The 23819-nt window shown below is 42.2% G+C and overlaps 1 protein-coding gene across 1 annotated transcript; it reads left to right on the forward strand.

The window, feature by feature from the left end:
- Nucleotides 1-793: 793 nt before the first annotated feature.
- On the forward strand, nucleotides 794-10151 carry LOC149462660 (elongation factor 1-alpha, oocyte form). Its single transcript, XM_089676692.1, has 7 exons — nucleotides 794-996; nucleotides 1078-1257; nucleotides 5888-6184; nucleotides 7691-7841; nucleotides 7924-8180; nucleotides 9327-9561; nucleotides 9958-10151. The coding sequence occupies exons 1-7, from the start codon at nucleotides 853-855 to the stop codon at nucleotides 10077-10079; spliced, it is 1386 nt and encodes a 461-aa protein (XP_089532818.1). The 5' UTR covers nucleotides 794-852; the 3' UTR covers nucleotides 10080-10151.
- Nucleotides 10152-23819: the final 13668 nt, after the last annotated feature.

The following is a 23819-nucleotide window of genomic DNA, read 5'->3' on the forward strand; positions in this document are numbered from 1 at the left end:
TACCCTAGGGACGCCTCTGGCTCCATTCACAATGAGCTGAGTGTTTTTCAGGTGTTTTTTTCAGCTGTTTTTGAACATTTTTATTTAGCAGATTTGTAAATATTATAGGCTTTTTTCGGGTGTTTTTGCTTTAGGAGTTTTTGCTGTAGCCAATGGGTCCTGCACCTTTTTGGTGCAGGTGCGTTGCGATTAGAGCCATACAAAATGTATGGCTCCAATCGCACCGCACACAAATCGCATGTGATTTGCACAGGAATGTGGTGCGGTTCCTGTGCGAATCACATGATGTACTGCACCGCATTAGTGTGAACCTATCCTAAAGAAGATCCAAAGAGCTTTCTTATAAATGCTCCTATTGGTATATCAACAGAACACTCCAAATGGATCAGATCCTCCAAAATTGGTCTCCTTTGCCTGGAATCCACCAAAGCAGACCAACGATGATGTGCAGAACATTTCTTGGTACAAGTATTTATTCAAACACTAAAATAATTTCCTCAGATTTGTTTCATACTATTTATTTACTATCACTGTTTTCAAGACACCTATATAGGCGTTTTTTTGTTTTTTTTTAATATGACCTATTGGGATGTAGCTGAAATCAACATTTCTTCCAGGGACCCCATAGAAAGCCATGTGTTACCTGTCCAGGTGTGCTCAGCTGAAGTTCTTTCGCCGGCTAGAGGTTCTCGGCCAATCACAGTGGAGCCTATTCAGCATGCGGCGCCGTTGATTTGCTAGTCGCAGCCCCGCCCACCCTTGGACCTTTAAATCTCAGGTGCCGGCTGGTTTTTTCTTTCTCTCCGCTTGCTCAGGATCTTTGCCTATCGCGGGTGTGTTGTGCCTTTAATCATGGGAAAGGAGAAGATCCACATCAACATCGTGGTCATTGGCCATGTCGATTCCGGGAAATCCACCACCACCGGGCATCTCATCTACAAATGCGGCGGCATCGACAAGAGAACCATCGAAAAGTTTGAGAAGGAGGCTTCGGAGGTAAGTAGATGAACGTTGTCCTGGCCGATCTCGTGTCCGAAGGTGCGGCTCCATCAACCGGCTCTTGTGTTCTGTCCGTAGATGGGGAAGGGTTCCTTCAAGTACGCCTGGGTCCTGGACAAGCTGAAGGCCGAGCGGGAACGTGGTATTACCATTGACATCTCACTGTGGAAGTTCGAGACAGGCAAATATTACATCACCATTATTGATGCTCCAGGCCATCGGGACTTCATCAAGAACATGATCACTGGCACCTCCCAGGTAAATGACTTGCATCGGCACTCAGGAACTTTCACCTAGATCAGGCTGGCTCTGGGGTGTGCTGTGCCTGAGACTTTCATACCAGGATATCTCCTCAAAGGAATCCCACATTTGTTTACTAAGCAATATTTCAAGCTTTTATGTCCTGATACAAATCTGGAGGTTGATTGGCTAGAATGCAATCACTGAGTCTTGTCCCAAATCACTGGCCTCCACCAATTGTAGAAACGAAATCAGGTGTCTTCTACATGCATATGCTAGGTTGCTGTCACACTGAGCAGTGTCTGAGTCAACCAAATCCTTTTCAGATGGTACCAACACAAGTTTCCAATTTAAAAAAACAAATGTTGCTGTTGGAGCTATTGGGATGAAAATGACTAAGATTGTTCATCTGCCCATAGAACGTGTGTGTGTGTGTGTGTGTGTGTTGGAGCCATACATTTTTGTATGGCTATAATTGCACCAAAATGGTGCAGGACCCTTTTTTGGGTGTGCATTAGAATGGTATCGCATAGGTATTCACACCTATATGATCCCATTCTGTACTTCAGGGTATTAACTTTAACATGCACACCTGCAGCAGTTTGCATGAATGGGGTGCAATTCTGATGCAGTGCAGAATTTTCACTGAAAATGCTGTGAATTCTGCAATGCATCAGTGTGAAGCAGGGCTAAATCTGAAGGAGATATTGGGATGAAAATGACTAGGATTGTCCATCTGCCCATAGATGGATCGAACATTTGAAGTCTAATCCTGGGTTCACATGTGCAGTGTGGTAAATCACATGCAATTTATGGCTATAATCGCACTGCACCGAAAACATGCAGGACCCTTTTTTGGGTCAACATTAGTTGGATTGCATAGGTATTCACACCTATGCAATTCCCATTCTGCGTTTCGGGGTGTTAACTTAACATACACACCCGCAGCAGTTCGCATGAACAGGGTGCGATTCTGGTGCAGTATTTGCACTGAAAATGCTGCGAATTCTGCACCGCGTCAGAGTGAACCAGGGCTAAATCTGTTGAAGGAGATATTGGGATGAGTGACTGAGATTAAGCTGCCCATAGATGGATAGAACATTTGCAGTCTTAAGAAGATTCATACAAAACATTCAAATGTTTGAAAGACTTCATTTTTATCTTTACATTTTCCATTTTGGAATGTGTTTACCACAGGGTGGATTTGATTTAAATTACTAGTCAGTAAGGCTTGATTTAAATCCTAGTTTTCTACATAGACTAACTCTTACTGGTATAACTTTAATATGCAAGTAGATGAAGATTTTTAGAATAACAACTTTTCATATTAGTTTTTTTATCCCCAGTTTAATAGGTTAATCATTCATATTTGGACAACTTTTCTGTTGTACTTAGGCAGGAGAAAAATAATACCTTAATAACAATTTAAATAGATTTATTCAACTGAAACAATAACCTTACAGCATATGTTATTTGCTTAAACACACATCCATGTTTGTTAACTAATTTTGGCTAAACAAATATATTTTAAGAAACTTAGACTGTCAGCCCCTTCCACCTCACACTTAGTTTCACTTTCTTCTTGTGCAGATCTATTCCACTCCAAACAATCAGAAAAATATTGTTTCTATTCACTGAACTTCTTGAAACTTGGCACTGAAGGGGTTGATTCTGTATTCATAGGTTTGTAGAAGTTAGGATTAAGGTCTTTTTCTTAACTCTGTTCATGTTATAACATTTTTGCTGTGAAGAAGAGGCATGTGATCTCTGCTGAGTCAAATTCAGTTTTGAGAATTGCAAAAGTAAACCAAGCATCTGTGATATCTTGTAGGCAGAGAAACTGCCCAATAATCTTACAAAAACCTCTGGAAGAGCATTACACTGTGAATGGATTAATGGAATTTATTTACCAAAAACATTAAACATATACAGCCTTATTCTACATAATTAAAAAACTAATCTTTCTTTCATGATGGAATAACCTTTTGGATGGTAATATATTTTCCTCAAAGCATTTTATTTAAAAAAATCCAATTTTTAAATCAAACTTTTTTTTTTTTTTTTTTTTTGTATGCTGCATGTCTACTTATGGTGAAGGTGGTATGATCACTGCAGAACTGATTCAGGTGTCTTCAGTCTCTCCATAAACATAGGACTTGCTTTAAATTGTTAAAGTATAACTACAGGCGGCATTTTTTGTGTAGGGTGGAGCTGGATTAGAACCCCTGCCAGGTTTTTATTGCTGTCTGTGTCTCCATTAAGGAGATTCATGATTTGTCCTGTTTACCATCCTCATTGAAAGTAAAGAGAATCCCACATTTTGGGTTGTCCCCAGAAAAGTAAGGGGAAATCTTCCAATGGGGACATTAGTTCTAGTGACCTGGGTGTCACCAAGTGATTCTTTTGTGCAGGGATTTCCCCTTGCTTCATCCTTTAGCTATGGGACAGGAACTGAAGAGAGATCTCCTCAATGGGACAAATGTTACTGCTGTTCTAGCCCTCCCTTACTCTATCTAAAAGGAACACGTTTTGCCAATACTTCTACTTAAGCCTGGCCATACATTATGCAGTTTTTGTTTTTTTCTTTAGATTTAACACAATCCTGTAAGACTAGGCCAGTTATGAACACTTTAAACTTGTATAATCTGCCAGGTCCTTGCACTACATAGTTTAAGGTAAATCTAAAGGAAATTGTATAATATATGGCCAGCTTAAGTCCTCACTAGCTCTTGATTGCATAACACCTGCCTTGTTTGGTGGGATTAAACTCAAATGCAGAATTGCAGTTTAACAATTCTTGGATGTGGTGGCTGTATCTTGTTAGGCTTTTTTGCCTATTGATCCTGCAAGTATATCCAACTCTTACAGACCAAGCAGTGCTATGTGGTTTGGTTTTTTTTTTTAGTTTTTTTTAAAAAACTGGGATGAGGCAAACCATTTAGGTGTATTTTTGTCATAGTGGTAAATGACTGTTACTCAGTTCTCTGGCATTCTTAGAGGAGAGTTCTCCTGTGCCTTTTTATGAAGCAGTGTAGATTGCTTCTCTGAATCTAGTAAGTGATCTACAAGTGCTTTGAACGCTGGATAATGGCTGTTACTATAATCTTGCAAGAAACACAATTTACTAAACGGCAGTAAATTATCACTTCGTTTGCGGTTCCCCTGATTCTCCAGCTCTGGGCTGGAGAATCTGGAGGAAAAACAGATTGCCAGTGAAGGGCTGAGATCGCTCCTTCATACACTGGACATGTGTGGTGAGATGATCAGCGGAGAACATGTTCTCTGCTGATCATCTGTTTCCTAAACCACTAATCTGAGATCAGCAACTATCTTCAGGATCACTGCTGATTTTTCATAAAAACACCATAATATTGGCCGGTGGTGTTTTGTAATGATTGGCTTTTCTTCATATATGGGAAGCAGTGTGGGGTTTTTCTGGAGTTTAGCTTAAATTTAAGACTGTTACTATAGCATTACACCTCTTTCCCAGACAGAAGTTAACCAAATCTGTCTTTCATCCATAATAAAGGCACCCTAAAACAGGATGTTGCAGGCCAGATCATCAGTTGGGAAAGGCTGGAATAATGCAGCTGCCACATTTTAAGCATTTGGAAGCTGTGAGCTATTTAATATTGCTGACAATTAAATAGGACAGTTTATCTGACTTTGTTCTTGCAAAATGCAATATACCAATAACATGCAGAATTCTGAGATTATACTCCTGTAGTAATGCTTACATGTGGTGTGTGGGTTTTTTTTTTTTTCTGAATCAAAATGCATGTATTCAATTGGCCCTAGTTTACACCTGTGCAGAAATAAAGTAGAACATGCTGTAATTTTGTGCACAGAACCATACTGGAACATGGTGAACTGTAGACAAAAATGTATCAAGTGTTTGTAGTGTGAACTGGCCCTAAAACAATGTTTGTGCAATATTGCACAGAGGGATCACTTCATACTTTGGCAGTCCTCTGCTGGTTCTGTGCTATGGGGGCACCCATACAGGTGCACTCCTGAGTTGGGCTGTGTGCATTCATAGATGCACACAGAGCTGCACACCCCTTGCCCTATGGCTCCTACTGCTGTCTGTATCCAGAGGGCAGGGCTTCAACAAAGGCAGTGCTGTATTGGGTAAGTGGGGCATTTTTACTTTAATGCAAGGAATACATAAAGGTAAATGTTTAAACATTTTAAGCATTGTTTGGCTCATGTTTTGTAAGTCAATATAAATTTGGTACATCTAACAGTCCCCCATACCAATTAACAGTGCTGCTGTCCAAAGGTCTCTATTGCTCCTGGTTCTGAGTGTAGGCTCACTAAAGTGTTACTGGCAGGATCACCAGGTGACCATAAATGGGAGGAAAAGTCCAAATAATGCTGCCACAGCTTTTTTAACTATTGGTAAGCTAGAGTATGAAATGTTTGGGTTTAATACGGCTTAAGTCTGCTGTGTGAAGGTGGTCTTTGCTTCAAAGCCTACATGATACAAGTTGGTTGTGCATGTGAATGGACCTTAACATTTTTAACAAAGCTGTTCAACTGCTAAAATGGACTACTGCAAACTCAATCATATTCTTCTTGCACTGATAAAGAAATGCTGCTTTTGAATCTCCTAGTAATTTTTTTTTTTTTTTCTTTTCTGTCCTAGGCTGACTGTGCAGTACTTATTGTAGCTGCTGGTGTGGGTGAGTTTGAGGCTGGTATCTCAAAGAATGGTCAGACCAGAGAGCATGCCCTTCTTGCTTTCACATTGGGAGTCAAACAGCTAATTATTGGTGTCAACAAAATGGATTCCACAGAACCACCTTACAGCCAGAAAAGGTTTGAAGAAATAACCAAAGAAGTTAGCTCATACATCAAGAAAATTGGATACAATCCAGCTACAGTAGCATTTGTGCCAATCTCAGGATGGCATGGAGACAACATGTTGGAGGCTAGCAAGAAGGTAGGTTTTTTGATTGTTCAGCACTGTCATGGTTACACAGAATTGCAGATTTTGCAATCAGAAGCTGTCTAGCCTGTACTGTCATACCTGCAAGCAGTGGAGAGAAAGCTGCAGGGGTTTCAAATCTCCAGACCTGTGACGTGGCGTTCTTGTACCCTGCACAGGTTCTTTGCAGGGAGATTTCTTGCACTGATCCTGTGTGAACTCACTGAGCGTGGGTTCTGACTGTCAAGGAAACCACATGTGATTTTTGTCAGGAATTGCACTTCATTCCTGTTCAAATTGCATGCTATTCTTTGCCGTTTGCTTTGTGCCCATCTTGTATAGACGCAAATTGCACCACAAAGTATTGGACTTGCCGATTTTAAAGTATTGGTGCATTCCTATTTTTAGCACACTGAATGTAGTGGTCAAAATTGACATTTTAATTCTAGCACATTTATGCATATTCTACTTTTTGTAAAACTGTAACCGATTACTACTTGGTCATTTCAGTATGCAATTGCTTTTTTAACTACTTCCCATCCAGCCATTGAATCTAAACTGCCAGATGGTGGCCATGCAGGGGTGGGTTGCCATTCATAAATGGCACCCACCATTTTGGACTGTGCTCCCTGGGAGTGCATGGCACTGCAATCCAGTGCCTGCTGTGTCCTCCAGACACAGCAGAACACTGATCGCTGTACAGGACCTCTGAGGTCCTGATCATTTGATCACTGATTGGCCAATCAGCAATCACCTGACTAGGTGTAAGCAAGATGTCACTTCTGACATTGCTTACTATATGTGAAATCTGATCAGATCACATGGTACAAGGCTATTCACAACAGCCTTGTACCATGTGACAAGCTGTGACCAATCACAGCTCACAGTATTTCTCAATGGCTGCAAAAATGCAGCCAGAGGAGAAATTATTGCTTTTACAGCCTTTGTGTAAAAGCAATCGTAGGAAGAAAAATCTTTATCACCCCCAAGCAGTGTAACTATGGTGGCACTGTACTGTTAGGGTGATGGTATGTTAAACATAATAAAATGTAAACTTTTAAGTTTTGGTTTATTTTACTAAAGAGAACTGATTTTTCTTCAAGATTTATGAAGAGATTGTTTGCTAAATTTTATAAAACACTTTTCAAAATTTTTGGACTTTAATTTATATAGCAAAAATAAAAATCCCAGTGGTGAATACAATTTTCTGTCTCATGCTAAAAATCATATGGGTACAGTGTTGCATGACCGTGCAACTGTCATTCAAAGTGACAGCACTGAGCTGAAAATTGCCCTGGACAGGGGATAAGTGTCCAGACATGAAGTGGTTAACTATAAAGTAGTTCACTGAATCGTAAATTCTTATACTTTTGTAGTGAAAAGGGGAATACTGTAAGCCCAAGTCCAGTTTCAGGTGTTAAATTGGTTTAAACCAGTGTGATCTGTGCATAAATTTCAGCTGCATTGTAGTGATAAGACAGTATATCAAGGTCTTGGATTAAAACATATCTGATCTTTCAGATGGCATGGTTCAAAGGATGGAAGATTGATAGGAAAGAAGGAAATGCCAATGGAGTTACACTGCTTGAAGCTCTGGATTCCATTATTCCTCCCAGCCGACCCACAAACAAACCACTGCGCCTCCCTTTGCAAGATGTGTACAAGATTGGAGGTAAGTGTATGGGAAAATATAAATGTCACTAGTATCATAGATGTGTCCATGTACTATAACTTCATTGTTTGGTTTGTTTTAGGCATAGGCACAGTTCCAGTTGGAAGAGTGGAAACTGGTGTCTTGAAGCCAGGCATGGTTGTGACATTTGCTCCTGGAAACGTGACTACAGAAGTAAAGTCTGTTGAAATGCATCATGAGGCTTTACCAGAGGCCTTACCTGGTGACAATGTAGGATTCAACGTCAAGAATATTTCTGTAAAAGATATCAGGAGAGGCAATGTAGCCGGTGATAGCAAGAGTGACCCTCCAATGGAGGCTGGATCTTTCACTGCTCAGGTAACTATCAGAATGATGGACATAAATTATGAAGTGTGCTTATTACATAGATTACCAAGGATGTTTGGGAAGACTTTCAGTCTACCTGAACCAGATACTTATTGGACCTGTGCCGAAAATAACTTCAGGCTGTGTTGGAACTTATTCCTCCACTCACATTTGTTCTGTGTTGCTTGTGGGCCAGATTCATCAATCTTATGTGAATTTTATTTGTTTGCTAATCAATTCAAAGGACTCCTAAAATGGAGTTGAACTGCATCTAGGCACCACAAAGCAAAAGTACCACTTCATTTTGTGATCAAAGCAAGCTCTGCCATCCATGTCTCCATGCATTATTTTGCCAAGAAATCACCTAGAAAAAAGGCCTTCCTAGCATTCCTGACTGACAATATTGAGTTAAGGAGCAGATTCATGTAGCATTTACATCCTGGAATCCATCTTCCCTTGGTTCAGGCATGCAAGCAGGAGTGCATGCTTGGCTGAGAATTCCCCCCCCCCCCCCCCCCCCCTCAAATCAGACTCCTGGGATGCATGACCTCTGCCTAGGCAAGAAACTGGGAAGTAACTGAAGAAACAACCATTTAGTTCAAACAAGTGTACTTTCCTAGTTACTATTGCTAGTAACATATGGATAAATGGTCAGAGTGAAGTTCACTTTAAGCTAGCCATAGGTGGTTCAAATCTCAGCTAGTCCCTCTATGGGCAGGCTGATTGTACCCAGTTTGTTGTAAGGCTTGGGTACAACCAGCCTGTCCAATTTTTCATGTGAATTTTTGTCAGCAGCTATAGCCGCTATTAGTTTTCCAAGCAAGGACAGATCCCCTTGCTAGAATGTGTGCGACATAAAAAAAAATGCATTTATATGCAGCATTGTTTGTACACTGCATATGGACAACTAGTGTGGTGTGTGTGTGGGTTTTTTTTTTTTTTTTTAAACCTGCATTGATCCATGCTGGAAATCTAATGGCTTATTCCAGTAGAGCAGGAAAGGGGCTGGTTTGAGCTGACACATTGCAGAAAAATACCAGTTTATGGGGGTTTTTTTCTTAATAGAAGCTTATTTCATGCAGAGAATCATTTTGGCTTTAAAATTCACTGATTTGATCTAAAATGGGACTGGTTTCCACTAACCTTTTTGTCTTGCAGGTTATCATTCTCAATCACCCTGGAACAATCAATCCTGGCTATGCCCCAGTATTGGATTGTCACACAGCTCACATAGCCTGTAAGTTTGCAGAGTTGAAGGAAAAGATTGACCGTAGATCAGGAAAGAAACTTGAGGACAACCCCAAGAGTTTGAAGTCTGGAGATGCTGCCATTGTTGAGATGGTTCCTGGAAAGCCAATGTGTGTGGAATCATTCCAAGAATACCCTCCACTTGGTGTGTAACTTTTTTTTTTTCTTTTTTTTACAAAACTAACTTAAGTGGGATTTCTTTGTGGCAAAGAACATTGTGCAAGCCTAAACACAACCTTGTACCATTAGGCCTTGGTTAGCATGGTAAAGATCTGAAGCAAAGGCTTCAGAACTAATCTAATTCCTAATGGTTAAATACCTGTAACACTGTCCTGTGTGGGTTTTAGACTGGATTTTGTGCTGATAGTTTGACAAAGGATGAGGTAAAGCATGAATTCCCACACTCTCGCTATATAAAAGTTGTAATTTCTTTGCAAACAGAATAAGGGTTTAATCAGTAGATTTATGTATCAAACTTGGTGAAAGTGGTTTGGGTGCTCTGACAAGTCAGACTAACTTTATTTATTTTTTGTCTTTATAGGTCGATTTGCTGTTCGTGACATGAGGCAGACGGTGGCTGTTGGTGTCGTTAAAGCTGTAGATAAGAAAGCAGCAGCTGCAGGCAAAGTGACAAAATCTGCCATTAAAGCGAGCAAGAAATGATCTTTTCATTAGAGAAATTAATTCTAAGTTATTCTATGCTGTAAACAGTTAAATAAATGGGCAAAAACTATACATGGTGGTCCAATCTTTGTGTATTGGCTCTTAACCTTATAGGCTAGTTCTAAAAACCATAGAAAATGTCACAAATAGTAGCATACAAAGCATAGATAAAAACATCCGATCACAAATAGAGGAAAAAAGAATGCAAAATGGCATTAGAATGAAGATGTCAAGATGCAACTGGCTCAGGGGCAATTGATGGGATGTAGTCCCACTACTCAAATAGGACTGTGCTGCAGAGATGGCGAGTCAGCAAGCAATGTGATCTACCAGTTGCTTGGCTGCAACTGACATGTTGCCAACCTGTTAGAGGCATTAAAGAAACTTCACCCTAAGCAGGAAGATCTGCATTTAAGACGCTTTATAGATCTTTGATTTGGGGGAGGAAAGTACCTAGTTTTGGCAGGTACCTGCTTCCACTTGTCTACGTGGTTCCACTGAAGTTTCCACAATGGGGGAGTTTTTACAAAATGGTACACACAATCTGTTGTAGCTGTGCATATTAAATCTGCTAAGTGCAGCTTGTTGAATTTAAGCTTTGACAACCTAGAAGCTGATTGGCTATCATGCATGGCTGCACCAGTGTTTACCAGTTTTAGTAAGTACCCCCCCCCCCCCCCCATTGTGTCCATGTGCATAATGCCTTTTTTAGAGGTTTAAACTGTTCTAAACCTGTGCTCAGAGGAGCTTGCTGGTGGAATTTACAGTGCATAGCCATAAATCTATTATAGTGGATAGACTGCATGAATATTCTAGCCAATAGAATGTGTGTTTATCTGTATATGCTTCTAAACCCCATACACCTCTAAATGCATAAACTTAATTTTATGCTGGATTTTTCTGCCAGATCCTGGAAGATGGATCCAAATGCTGTATTATATGCTGATCATACTCCATCACTATGGTATTCATTTTCTGTAAAACTGATTCTGGTATTCTCAATCTCCCGCTTCTGTCAATGTCCCCAGTGCAGCTGGGAATTTTGCAGAGCATTGTTGGCAGCTACTGCACATGCTCAGTTTTCAGTGAGTTTCTATGCTGAGCATTTCCTTCCTATCACATATGAGCAACCAATGTGACTCTCAATTGAAGTCACATAGGAGTATACACAACAGTAAATGACAGACCACTCCCTCCATGCCCGCAAACCAGCCTTTCTCAACACAGCCCTGAAATAACTTTCTAGTCTTGGGAACCCCTGCTAAAAATTACTAGATGGTCAGTGGGAAGAATGCGCCTTACACTTGTGGTCATTGAAAAGTTACCCTTTTACAGATTGGTAAAAAGATCATTGGTGTCAGAAGGAGCCTGAGAGGCAGAAATTGCTGGAGGAACTCCTGGTTGAGAAGCTGAGCTAAACATAATGGGGGTGGGCTATTACATCTTGGATGATGTAGGCTTCATCTCCCTGTAATTCTAAGATACAGGCTAGAGGGAGGTGACACAGCCTGTGACTGGCAGAAATCCATCCACACCATGTTACCGAAGATTGCATAAAATAACTATATACTATATTAATTTCAAATAATTGTAGGATTAAAAATGGTTTGTTTATATTTACCCTGTAAATCAAAGGCTTTTTTTTTTTTTTTTTGACATGTAACAAGCAGCAGAGGACTAGAAGCTCCTGCTGCTTATGTTTTGCTACAGCAAGCCTGGGGAAAAAAACTAGGTCTTAAAATATTAAGCATGCAGTTTTTGATTTGCATTGTCCCTTCTTTAAGACACAATGGTGTAGCTATAGGGATCAAAGGGGTCACAATGGGGCCCTCACTCATGCTGCTGAGAGCCTGCATGGCCTCCCTGTCAGTCCCCCTTCCTCCAATGTATAGGGACTCTATCGATCTTGACCCTGCTCATGCTTCATGTTACTGGGGGGGAAAGCACCTGCCGCATCACCCTGCATAGGTAATTCCGTAAACTCAGAGCTTGGATCAGACAGGTGCTGTCCCAGGCCCTCTGAATTTCCAGTTTCACCTACACAGGGTGAAGAAGCAAGCTTTCCCCCAGCAGCACATGCTGCTTAGCCACCCATCCTTCTCAGCCATGCTCAACTGTGAATGTGCACAAAATGTGGGGGCATGCACAACACACTCTGAGCTGCCAGGTGAAAGTGATGGGCTTGCATGTGAATCTGGAGGCTGGGCCCTCTGAGATTCCTTTTAGCTCCAGGCCAAACTGATGTGCAGCAAATGCAGCAATTCCTCTGCATTTCCTGCACTGCATAGCAATCACACTGTGATCTGCTGCAGGTATCAATGGAAAGTTAATACCCCAAAAGCAGGTTGCAAATGCAATTCATTTGCCTGAACCAGATGGCATGGGTATTTATACTCAAGCAATCTGGTTCCAGTGAGAATAAAACAAAGCTGCCTGCAATTTTTTGATGCAGATGAGGTGCGCTTTGAGCCATTCAAAATGAATGGGCTCAAACTACACCCCACAGAATCGCATGTGTTTTGTGCAGGAATCTGGTGCAATACCTATGCGGTTTACAGTGTGAACTTATTCATACACTCCACTTGTGGGAGTATCTTGATGCTTGGTGGAAGCAGTAGGTGGTAGTGGGGGGGGCCCTATGTCAACTTTTGCATCAGGGCCCACAACCTTCAGGTTAAATCTAAGATAGCTTACAAAAAGGTTAGCTTACATTTGAGTAAATGTTTTCTGACATTTTGGGACAGGGTTACTAAGGCCTGTGGTTTGAAGCTGAACTCTGAGCATAATTATATTTTCTAAATAAGTGTGCTGACTAGTTCTCCTCCTTTTCTCTTTAATGTATATTACCCAATAACCACTTGCCTACCAGGCACTTTTACCCCCTTCCTGCCCAGGCCAATTTTCAGCTTTCAGTGCTGTTCCACTTTGACAATTATGTGGTCATGCAACATTGTACCCATATGAAAATCTTTTTTTTTTTTTTTTTTTTTCACAAATAGATTTCTTTTGGTGGTATTTAGTCACTACTGGGATTTTTATTTTTTACACAAGTGCTAAATTTTATAATAGAAAGCTAAAAAATTTTTCAAACAGGTAATTTTTCTCCTTCACTGATGTGCTTTTGAGGAGGCTGCACTGATAGGCAGCACTGGTGGACACTGATGACGTGGGGCTGATGGGCTGCACTGGTGGGCATTGATGAGGAGGCACTGATGATGCTACACTGATGTGCAGCACTGATGGGCAACAGTGGCTGGCGGCACTGCTGGGCACTGATCATCAGTGCCAATCTGCTGTGACATTTGCCAGTTATAGGCAGTGCTTTCCTCATGCTGTGACAGCATGAGGAAAGTGCTGCTGATAACTGGCAACTGTATTTACTTTGTGATCTGCTGTCATGGGACACAGCTGATCACGTGGTAAAAGGCTGCTGTGATTGGCCTTTTACCTAGTCATGTGATCAGCTGTGTCTGTAGGACACAGAGATCGCTGACAGCAACGGAGGCGCTCCCCTGTGGGGCACGTTCTTGGGAAGACATCATATGACGCACTGTAGCCGTCATTTGGCTATAGCACGGTTGTAAAGTGTTTAAACCGCCTTCCAGTGTGGAAGTGCCTGTAGTTCTATTGAGGTGACTGGCCACTGTTGCTTATGTGCACTAGGTGGCGAATTTAAATAAATCTGAAATCACAAAACAAAATTACGTCTGAAATTCACATCAAATTAAAAAACAAGAATAGAACAAAATAGAAAAAAATAAAGGAACAGAAAATAATAGAATTGAAAAAAATAGAATAGAAAAGGATTGAGAAACAAAACCGGATAGAAAGAAAATAAAAAAATAGATTAGAATAGAAAATAAAGGAATAGACTAGAAAAAAACAATTGAATAGAGCAAATTAGAATATATCCATTTTCCAAAATTAGAACTTCAAATAAAATAAATTCAAATGATTCAATATTTTTCGATTTGGTCAAATTGAATTCAATTTGAATCGAATTCGAATAAATGAATTCTGGGAATTAAACTAATTTAACTAAACAAAATTATTTAAAAGAGGGATTGAAATTAAACTTTTTTTCATTCTACACATGTCTACTGCATATCTTTGTGTACCGTAGTGCTACATAAGAATGATGGGGGGAGGGGTGTGGCTTGATGGGTCATATGATCACACTCTCTGTGCTTCCTCCAACTTTTATCTGGCACAATCATCCATTTGGCACTAATCTTGGATGATTCCAAGGTGCTTGATCGCTTATTCACCTTCCTCTGGTGTCTTGTGGAAGGATTTGAGAGTGACAAAGTGCAGTAAGGAAGGAATTGTGAATGTGGACTGGACCCCTCAAGATGGCACCCTTTCACAGAGACTGGCCAAAAAGAAGTACAGGGAAGCTATGCAAAAACTTGAGAAATACACCTAATAAAGTGGTTGGATATAAAAACAGTCAGAAAGCTATGATGCCTGCTACCTTTTCCAGCTGTGACTACTGATAAAGAGGCAGAGCCCAAACCATGGGACTCTTTCATTGAAGTTAAAATACCTCGTAACTGACGTTACCAACCAACTTAAACCAAACTGCATATGAGTGCCACAATTCAAAAACAATATTTAATTCATTATTAATATTCAAAGAAACTTATCCATATCTCCATTTTGTAATTTGTTGAGAAATGACTTTAAAAAACACCCCCTAGCATTTCTGGCCATGGCCATATTTGTACTTTAGCTCAAGCATGCAGACAGGAGGCTGTGCTTAGATGAGAAAGTCCCTTCTCCCCCCCCCCCCCCCCCCAGATGAAATTAAAAAAAAAAAAAAGCTAATGAAGACTCCTGGGATGTATAATTTTGGCATAGGCCAGAAACCAGGAAGCAACTGATGTAAAAAAAAAAAAAAAAATTATGTAAATATAATATACCATCCTATCTATTTACTAATAATAGCAGCATACGGATTACAAATGGGCAGCGCAATGGCTAGCAGCACTACAGTAATGTTTTGGAAGCCCAACCACACCACTACCTGCTTGGAGTTTGCATGTTTTCCCTGTGCCTGTATGTGTTTTCTCCCACACTCCAAAGACATGCCAGTAGGTTATTTGGCCCTAGTACAGTATGTATACAGTGGAAGAGAAAAACCCCTTATGGGACTTTATTTCAGCAAACTGGGACCGTACACATATACACACAAGAAAACGTTTTGTAAAAAAATATTAATTTTATTACATAGACCTGTTTATAAAAAATACATCATTTTTGTTAAAAAAGGCATTCGCTCCGACAAATATTACAAAAAAGATTTTTTTCACAAAGTGAAAAGACACCCAAGAAAGGGAGAGAGTTCCCCCGATTTTTGATCTTCTTCCCCCGAAGTAGATCAAACTTCAATCACGGTGGCGGTGACCCGAAAAAAGAAAAAAAAAAGTTCCGCTCCTGTCGGAGGCTTCCAGCCTTGTGAAAAAAAGGCTAGCTGACAGTTCTTAAATAGGTTAGGGGTGGGGCCAGCCGGGGACATCATCCCCGCCCCTTACCTATTTAAGAACTGTCACCCTGTCTCTCCACTGAGGCTAACTAGCTGAATGCAGGAGACAGTCTGACAGTTCCTATATAGGTATGGGGCGGGGCCAGCCGGGAACAGCAAGCATGTGACATGGGGTGGGGTCACTAGCATGATGTCCCCAGACCTGAAGGGCTTGGTATGGATGAGAAGGGGGACCCACGCTGTGTTTTTTTTTTTTTTTTTTTTATTGCGGACCTTTATTTTTACATTCAGCTGTCAAAATAAATATCTAGACCTTCGAAATAAGTAAAATCATTACAGAAATAATTATAAAGGATAAGAAACAAAAATAGAATCACTAGAACTAAGGAAATTAAATTAGAATACATAAAGATATGCTTAGTGCTGTTTGTTAAACACAGTAGACGCGACCGAGTGCCGGCTGTCAGAGGAATCCACACTGAGATTTACTGTTGAGCAGTGGTTAAAAAGCAAGCACCCACAGAGGACGTCTAAAATGTGTTCTGCACATGCTCAGTTATATCGGCCAAAGACACTGCACGGGCGTCTAGTTTTTTACTGTGTTGATTTGCTTTAAAAAAACTATTTTTAATACATTCTTAATTTTTTTTGAAATGGCAGATATTGTTTAAAGTGAAGTCCTGATATTTGGCAAAGCAATTTTCAAAGTGAACATGTCTCTGCTGTGATTTTTCATGGTGTTAGACGTGCCTCTTAGCAAGTCTGCTTTGTGAGTCTGATTCCGGGCGTGTGTCTCGTTAGTAAATTCGATTGGGCGTCTACTTATGGACGCTGCTCAATAGTAAATCTCATTCTGGGGTAACAGTAGACGGTTGCTCATAAAAATTAGACGTTCGCCCATGGAAATGTGCCCATGCACAATAGTAAATCAGGGCCTATGTGTCCATTAGAAATCTCTTCTGCATATATGCCCCTGAAGAAGATAAAAAATGTGAAATGATCGAAACGCATCTGGGTAACCCTTTCTTGGGTTTCTTTTCACTTTGTGAAGAAAGCTTTTTTGTAATATTTGTCTGAGCAAATGGCTTTTTTAACAAAAATTACAGGTGAAACTCAAAAAATTAGAATATTGTGCAAAAGCTCATTTATTTCAGTAATGCAACTTAAAAGGTGAACTAATATATGAGACAGACTCATTACATGCAAAGCAAGATAGTTCAAGCCGTGATTTGTCATAATTGTGATGATTATGGCTTACAGCTCATGAAAACCCCAAATCCACAATCTCAGAAAATTAGAATATTGTGAAAAGGTGCAATATTCTAGGCTCAAAGTGTCCCACTCTAATCAGCTAATTAAGCCATAACACCTGCAAAGGGTTCCTGAGCCTTTAAATGGTCTCTCAGTCTGGTTAAGTAGGAATCACAATTATGGGAAAGACTGCTGATCTGACAGTTGTGCAGAAAACCATCATTGACACCCTCCATAAGGAGGGAAAGCCTCAAATGGTAATTGCAAAAGAAGTTGGATGTTACCAAAGTGCTGTATAAAAGCACATTAATAGAAAGTTATGTGGAAGGGAAAAGTGTGGAAGAAACAAGCAGCAGGGATGACCGCAGCCTGGAGAGGATTGTCAGAAAAAAGCCATTCAAAAGTGTTGGGGACTTTCACAAGGAGTGGACTGAGGGTGGAGTCAGTGCATCATGAGCTACCACACACAGACGGATCCCCGATATGGGCTTCAAATGTCGTATTTCTCTTGTCAAGCCGCTCCTGAACAACAAACAACGTCAGAAGCGTCTTACCTGGGCTAAAGAAAAACAGACCTGGTCTGTTGCTCAGTGGTCCAAAGTCCTCTTTTCTGATGAGAGCAACTTTTGCATCTCATTTGGAAACCAAGGACCCAGAGTATGGAGGAAGAATGGAGAGGCACACACTGCAAGATGCTTGAAGTCCAGTGTGAAGTTTCCACAGTCTGTGTTTATTTGAGGAGCCATGTCATCTGCTGGTGTTGGTCCACTGTGCTTCATTAAGTCCAGGGTCAACGCAGCTGTCTACCAGGAGATTTTGGAGCACTTCATGCTTCCTTTCGCAGACGAGCTTTATGGGGATGCGGACTTCATTTTCCAGCAGGACTTGGCACCTGCCCACACTGCCAAAAGCACCAAAATCTGGTTCAATGACCGTGGGATTACTGGGCTTGATACGCCAGCAAACTCACCTGACCTGAACCCCATAGAGAATCTATGGGGCATTGCCAAGAGAAAGATGAGAGACATGAGACCGAACAATGCAGAAAAGCTGAAGGCCGCTATTGAAGCATCCTGGTCTTCGATAACACCTCAGCAGTGCCACAGGCTAATAGCTTCCATGCCACGCCGCATGGAGGCAGTAATTGCTGCAAAAGGGGCCCAAACCAAGTACTGAGAACATATGCATGCTTATACTTTTCAGAGGTCCAATATTGTTCTATGTACAATCCTTGTTTTATTGATTGCATGTAATATAATTTTCTGAGATTGTGGATTTGGGGTTTTCATGAGCTGTAAGCCATAATCATCACAATTATGACAAATCACGGCTTGAACTATCTTGCTTTGCATGTAATGAGTCTATCTCATATATTAGTTTCACCTTTTAAGTTGCATTACTGAAATAAATGAACTTTTGCACGATATTCTAATTTTTCGAGTTTCACCTGTAAGCATGTCTATGTAATAAAGTTGATAGTTTTTTACAAAAAGTTTTCTTGGGTGTATATGTGTAATGTCCCAGTATGCTGCAATAAAGTCCCATTAGGGTTTTATTTCTTCCATGTATTCAGTCAGGGATGAGCAGCCAGATACTCAACCCTTCTGGTAATGAATATATGTACACAGGGGCGTCCCTATAGGGGACCGCACTAGGTGACACCATCACAGGGGGTGCAGGAGCAGGAAGCCAGCAGAGCTTCTGGGCTTTGTGAAGGTCCTGGCCAGTTATTGGGGTGATCCCGGATTCCCGACACAGTGACAGCTGCCCCCGGTGTAGCAGTAAAATGACCTGTGAAGATATGTATCCCCTGAAGCAACTGCGCATGTGCCGGTTTCAGGGCGAAGAAGCCGATCGCCGACTTTAGCACAGAGCTGCCACCGTTAACCCCTTACAGGCTGCAAACCGCTGAAGCTGATCCCGCGGATCACTATGGGTTGCAAGATCAGTTAACCCTGTATAGGTTCAACCTAGGGCCTCCTCTTTCACATTTGGCAATCTTTATGGGAGGGGGAAGCTGGTACCTGATTATGACAAGTACCCGGTTCCACTTCCGCTCGGATCGCCTAGGTGATCCGACCAGAAATGCTCCTACCCCCTTCCTGCACTCTTCTGGAATACAGCACAGGTCCAAGAAGACTGCGGGACCAATCACAGTGCACAGCAACAGTGTGCATGCAGAGTGGGCGCCCAGCTGTCAAGCTGCAAGCTATCACAGCTGGGTGCCCACAGCTAAGATGCTGGCGCCTGGGAGTGAATACAGTACCCGGCGCCTCCACGGGTGAGCACACTGCTGGAACCAAAGACAGGTAAGTGTCTGTTGTTTTTGTAGCTGCTGACTTTTAATTTTTACAAAAACGACTGTAGCTCCACTTTAGCACTAAAGACGGGGATGAGGCGTTTTTGCTAGAGATCAACAATTTGGAGGAAATGTATACTGTTGACCTAAACCCAGAAAACCTTAATAGGTGTGTAGAACCCTCTAGTTTAGCTAGATAGGATTTTTGTGAGTCAGAGGCTTTCTAGAAGCCTGGGAAGAGTCAGCCTGGAAGTGAGGTAGACAGGTCACCTCAGAACAGGCTGGGAGGCTCTACAGGTCAGGGCTTTTGGAGCTATCCCACCATTTCCAGAAACTGATGGAACTTTCTAGTAGAGAGGTGGAGGAGGCCCAGATTTGCATGTTTAAGGGAACTTGGCCAATACTCAGGCAGGAGGCCAGGCATGGTGGCTAAGAGCAACCCTTAAATGTGGCAGAACCTGTGCAGCAGGGGGTCGGGTGGAAGATGGACTGAGAGAAGGAGCTGGAGTGTGGAGCCTCGGAGGGGGCCCCAGGAAGTGGGGTCTACAAACAGGCTGTTGCTGGATGGAAATATCTCCACTGTGCCATAAGTCTCCTAGGGAGGACTTCCTGTCGGCAGGGATGGAGCCAGCCCAGCGTAAAGCCTGAAAGCAGCTGCAATCCAACAAACTAACTGGACAGTACATTGTGAGTACTTCTACACCCCCTGAGCCATAGAAGGGAGAGGGCGGTCAGGTACAATACCCAGCTAGTTCTCAACTGGGACTACTTAATTGCAGATCTTGTAATCCCTTGCCCAGGGATATACTCAGGACAGCTGGGTGAAAGAGGAGGGATTCATCTGGGGTCTGAGGTACACCAAAGGGGACACCAGTGCCCCTTAAAGAGACAGTTGTGACTTTTTGGTCCACATTTTTGTACAGTGTTTGCTAAGAAGTTGTCCTCAAGCTTTACAGTTTCTTGGGCATCCCCTAGGTATATACCCCTAGACCCCATCCAAGTTGTTAACCCCTAATAAACACAAGGCAAACAAGCTCAAGGACTGTTTTACTGACTCTGTGTGTGAAGATGTGGAAAATGTGTGTTGCCTGGCCGTGCAGAGCTAAGGGGGACTTCTCAAATCCACTGGCCCCCTAAGGGGGTGAGCAACCACAGGTGGAAGAGTGCCCAGCAATTGTATAGGTCTTTGTCACAGACTAAGGCAGAACACAAAAGGTTCATTTCTCAGCAAAAATATTTTGAAGTGGGCAAGTCTGCGGGACGTTTGTTATAGCAAAATCTTAACAGGATTCTTCCTTCATCAAGTGACAGCGTTTTGAGATTTTTATTTGGAGTTATACTCCTGTAAAGTTACACTATATTGCCAAAAGTGCCTGCCTTTACACGCACATGAACTTTAATGGCATCCCAGTCTTAGTCCGTATGGTTCAGTATTGAGGTGGCCCACCCTTTGCAGCTATAACAGCTTTAAAGGCTGTCCACAAGGTTTAGGAATGTGTCTATGGGAATGTTTGACCATTCTTCCAGAAGCGCATTTGTGAAGTGAGGCATTGATGTCGGATGAGAAGGCCTGGCTCACAGTCTCCACTCTAATTCATCCCAAAGGTGTTCTATCGGGTTGAGGTTTGAACTCAGTGCAGGCCAGTCAAGTTCCTCCACCCCAAACTCACTCATCCATGTCTTTATGGACCTTGCTTTGTGCACTGGTGTGCAGTCAGGTTGAAAAAAGAAAGGGCCATCCCCAAACTGTTCCCACAAAGTTGGGAGGATGAAATTGACCAAAATGTCTTGGTATGCTGACGCCTTAAGAGTTCCCTTCATTGGAACTTAGGGGCCAAGTCCAATGCCTGAAAAGCAACCCCACACCATAATTTCCCCTCCAACAAACTTTACATTTGGCACAATGCAGTCAGGCAAGTACTGTTCTCCTAGCAACCGCCAAACCCAGGCACGTTCATTGGATTGCCATACAAAGAAGCGTGATTGGATGCAGTTGCTCGGCCATGGAAACCCATTTCATGAAGCTCTCTATGCACTGTTGTTGTGCTAATCTGAAGACCACAGGAAGTTTGGAGGTCATTAGCTACTGACTCTGCAGACAGTTGGTGACTTCTGCACACTGTGCGCTTCGCCATGCGCTGACCCTGCTTTGTCATTTTAGGTGGTCTACTACTTCGTGGCTGAGTTGCTGCTTTTCCCAGTTGCTTCCACTTTGTTATAATACCACTAAGAGTTGACCAGGGAATATTTAGTTGCAAGAAAATTTTACGGATGGACTTATTAGACAGGTGGCAACCTATCACGGTAATTCACTGAACTCCTGAGAGCGGCCCATTCTTTCACCAATGTTTGTAGAAGCAGTCTGCATGCCAAGTTGCTTGGTTTCATACACCTACGGAATATTTTTAGTGTATAATTTACTGAAAATCTGTGTTTGCTTAAACACGTGCTATTATTCTGTGATTTAAAAAATTGCAACAACCACTATTTTTTTTCTCCATGGTCTTTGCTTTCAGAAAATATATACTATTTGGGAGGGGGTTTTACTAGTCTTCAAGCCTAAAATGTGAATCTGTGCAATAACATAAAAGCATGGCTCTGGTAGACAAGTGGTTAAAGGAGAAGTATGACCAAAGCTTTTAGGATCATAGAACTACACTTGTTCTTTCCTTAGATCCAGATTCAGCTGACAGTGGGCTAAAGCCCACTGTCGGCTGACATCACAGAGCTGTTCCAGGCTCTGGAAGGATCCAGACCATATTGTGGGGATAAACATAGCTGGCTGATTGACAGCTTGCTTTGGCTCTCAACACTCAGCTAAGAGCTGATGCCAGCTGCGTCTACCTACTCCCCAGCCCGTCACTCCTGTGAGCACTGGATGGGCAGAGTGGAGAGCAGTGCCTGACAGTCACCACTCTCTACTCAGAGCTGACCAATTAGTGGTCATGTTAAATTTTCAAAATGTCCCACTGAAGAGTCTATAAATCATGAACATTGTGATGTGCCAGAAAGAGACTCCAGATCCTTCCACACCATCCACCACTAGTGAGGACACAGAGCCTCTTACCAAAATAAATTGACCTTCTATGTATTGTGTGGTCAAATAGTGCTTGTTAATTTGGATTTCCAAAGTCATGCACATCTAAGGTTCAACAGCCTCCACTGGACCTCATCCACCCACCCAGGTTCAGCTGAGCCACTTTCTCATGTGTCTGAAACTCCCTCCTTGCCAGGGGTCTAAAGGCATCCAACTCCCATAAACATTCAACTCATGAAAGGCAAACAGAACAGCCTCATGGTGTAGAATAGAAACCCAACATTTATTAAAACCACATATACACTCACATGGTAGTAGAATTGATATGCATATCGTACCAAAAAGTTGGACATGGAGCTTAGCTTAATGACGTCCTGTAACTCCACCCTCCACGATTCGTCATATGGTGATGTCATCAGGGGCATAACCAGTGACCATCATCATGCTATAAATATAATATCAGAAGAGCGACCTCCCACCCCACCATATGTGTTCCAAGACCCAGAACTGATTTAGCCCGCCCGAACTGAAAGTCGCTCTAACCACTTCCGTTCCAAAGACCGGATGTTGTAATGTCAGTGAAGGCAAAAAGACATTCTTCTGTCCCGCCACAGTTCTCTGAAAAATGGAACTGATAGAAGGACTTTTAATCAAGTTGATCTTCATGTCCCCAGGGGTGCCAACTTCTTTGTGGGAAGCCAGCTGTGACTTCCTGGTGTTTTGTAGCCAGCTATCCGCTGCACATACGTAAGATGAGATGTGCTTTCTCAATGGTCCTGCAGTCTCCTGGGACATGCAATGTGTCCCAGGAGGTTGTGGGTGGGTGAACTTCTGCACTTAGGCTGCTCAGAAGTGAGAGTGGGTACCTGTCAGAAATAGGTATTTACCTCTAGGAAAAAAAAATTCACAATGAAAAGAGAGGAGGGAGAAGGATGAGAGGAACTTCTCTTTTCACATCACATTCTACTATAAGTTTGATAATTTTGTTTTTTAAAAATCAGCACAAGGGAAAGTACCTACAATACATAAAACAGTGTCCCTGTCAGGAATGGACTGGCCAGCAATGGTGGGACTCGCCTGCCTTATGGGCTGCAGTACCAGGGCTGGCCAGCGGATGCTCCCAGCAATCAGAGACTCAACCTTGCAGCCACCTAAACACCTGAAACTGCTTATACTGGTGTATTTAAGGGATGGCCAGACCTGCAGACTCTGCCTTGGTGTGTGTTTTTCCTGGGCCCTGTATCCTGTTCCTGCATCCTGTTCCTGTCTTGTTGCTGACCCTGCCTGATCTGACCTCTGCTGACTTCTCCTGCTCTGACCCCGGCTCGTTCCTGACCATCCCTCTGCCTGACCCTCTGTACCACGCTGCCCGCTACCTGCTGAACCTGGCTTGTGACCCCGACCATTCTCCGCTTGCTCCCCCTGTACCTACCTGCCCGATTGATATTGACCCGGCCTGCCTGACGATGCTTGCATTGTATGTACTGTTATCTGTGGGTGGTTTGGTTTGGTTCGTTTGCACTGTGTTATGTTTTAGTATTGCACTGCGTTTATGTTTGTATTGTTAGTGTTAATAAATTATATTGTTTATAACATATCTGAAGTCTGCGTTTCCCTGCGTCAGTCACACACCTCTGGTCATACCCGGGAGCCCTGACATTACACCAA

The sequence above is a fragment of the Staurois parvus genome, unplaced genomic scaffold, assembly GCF_062004578.1.
Source record: "Staurois parvus isolate SC_StPar_1 unplaced genomic scaffold, SC_StPar_1.0 ptg000172l, whole genome shotgun sequence".
Classification (NCBI taxonomy): domain Eukaryota; kingdom Metazoa; phylum Chordata; class Amphibia; order Anura; family Ranidae; genus Staurois; species Staurois parvus.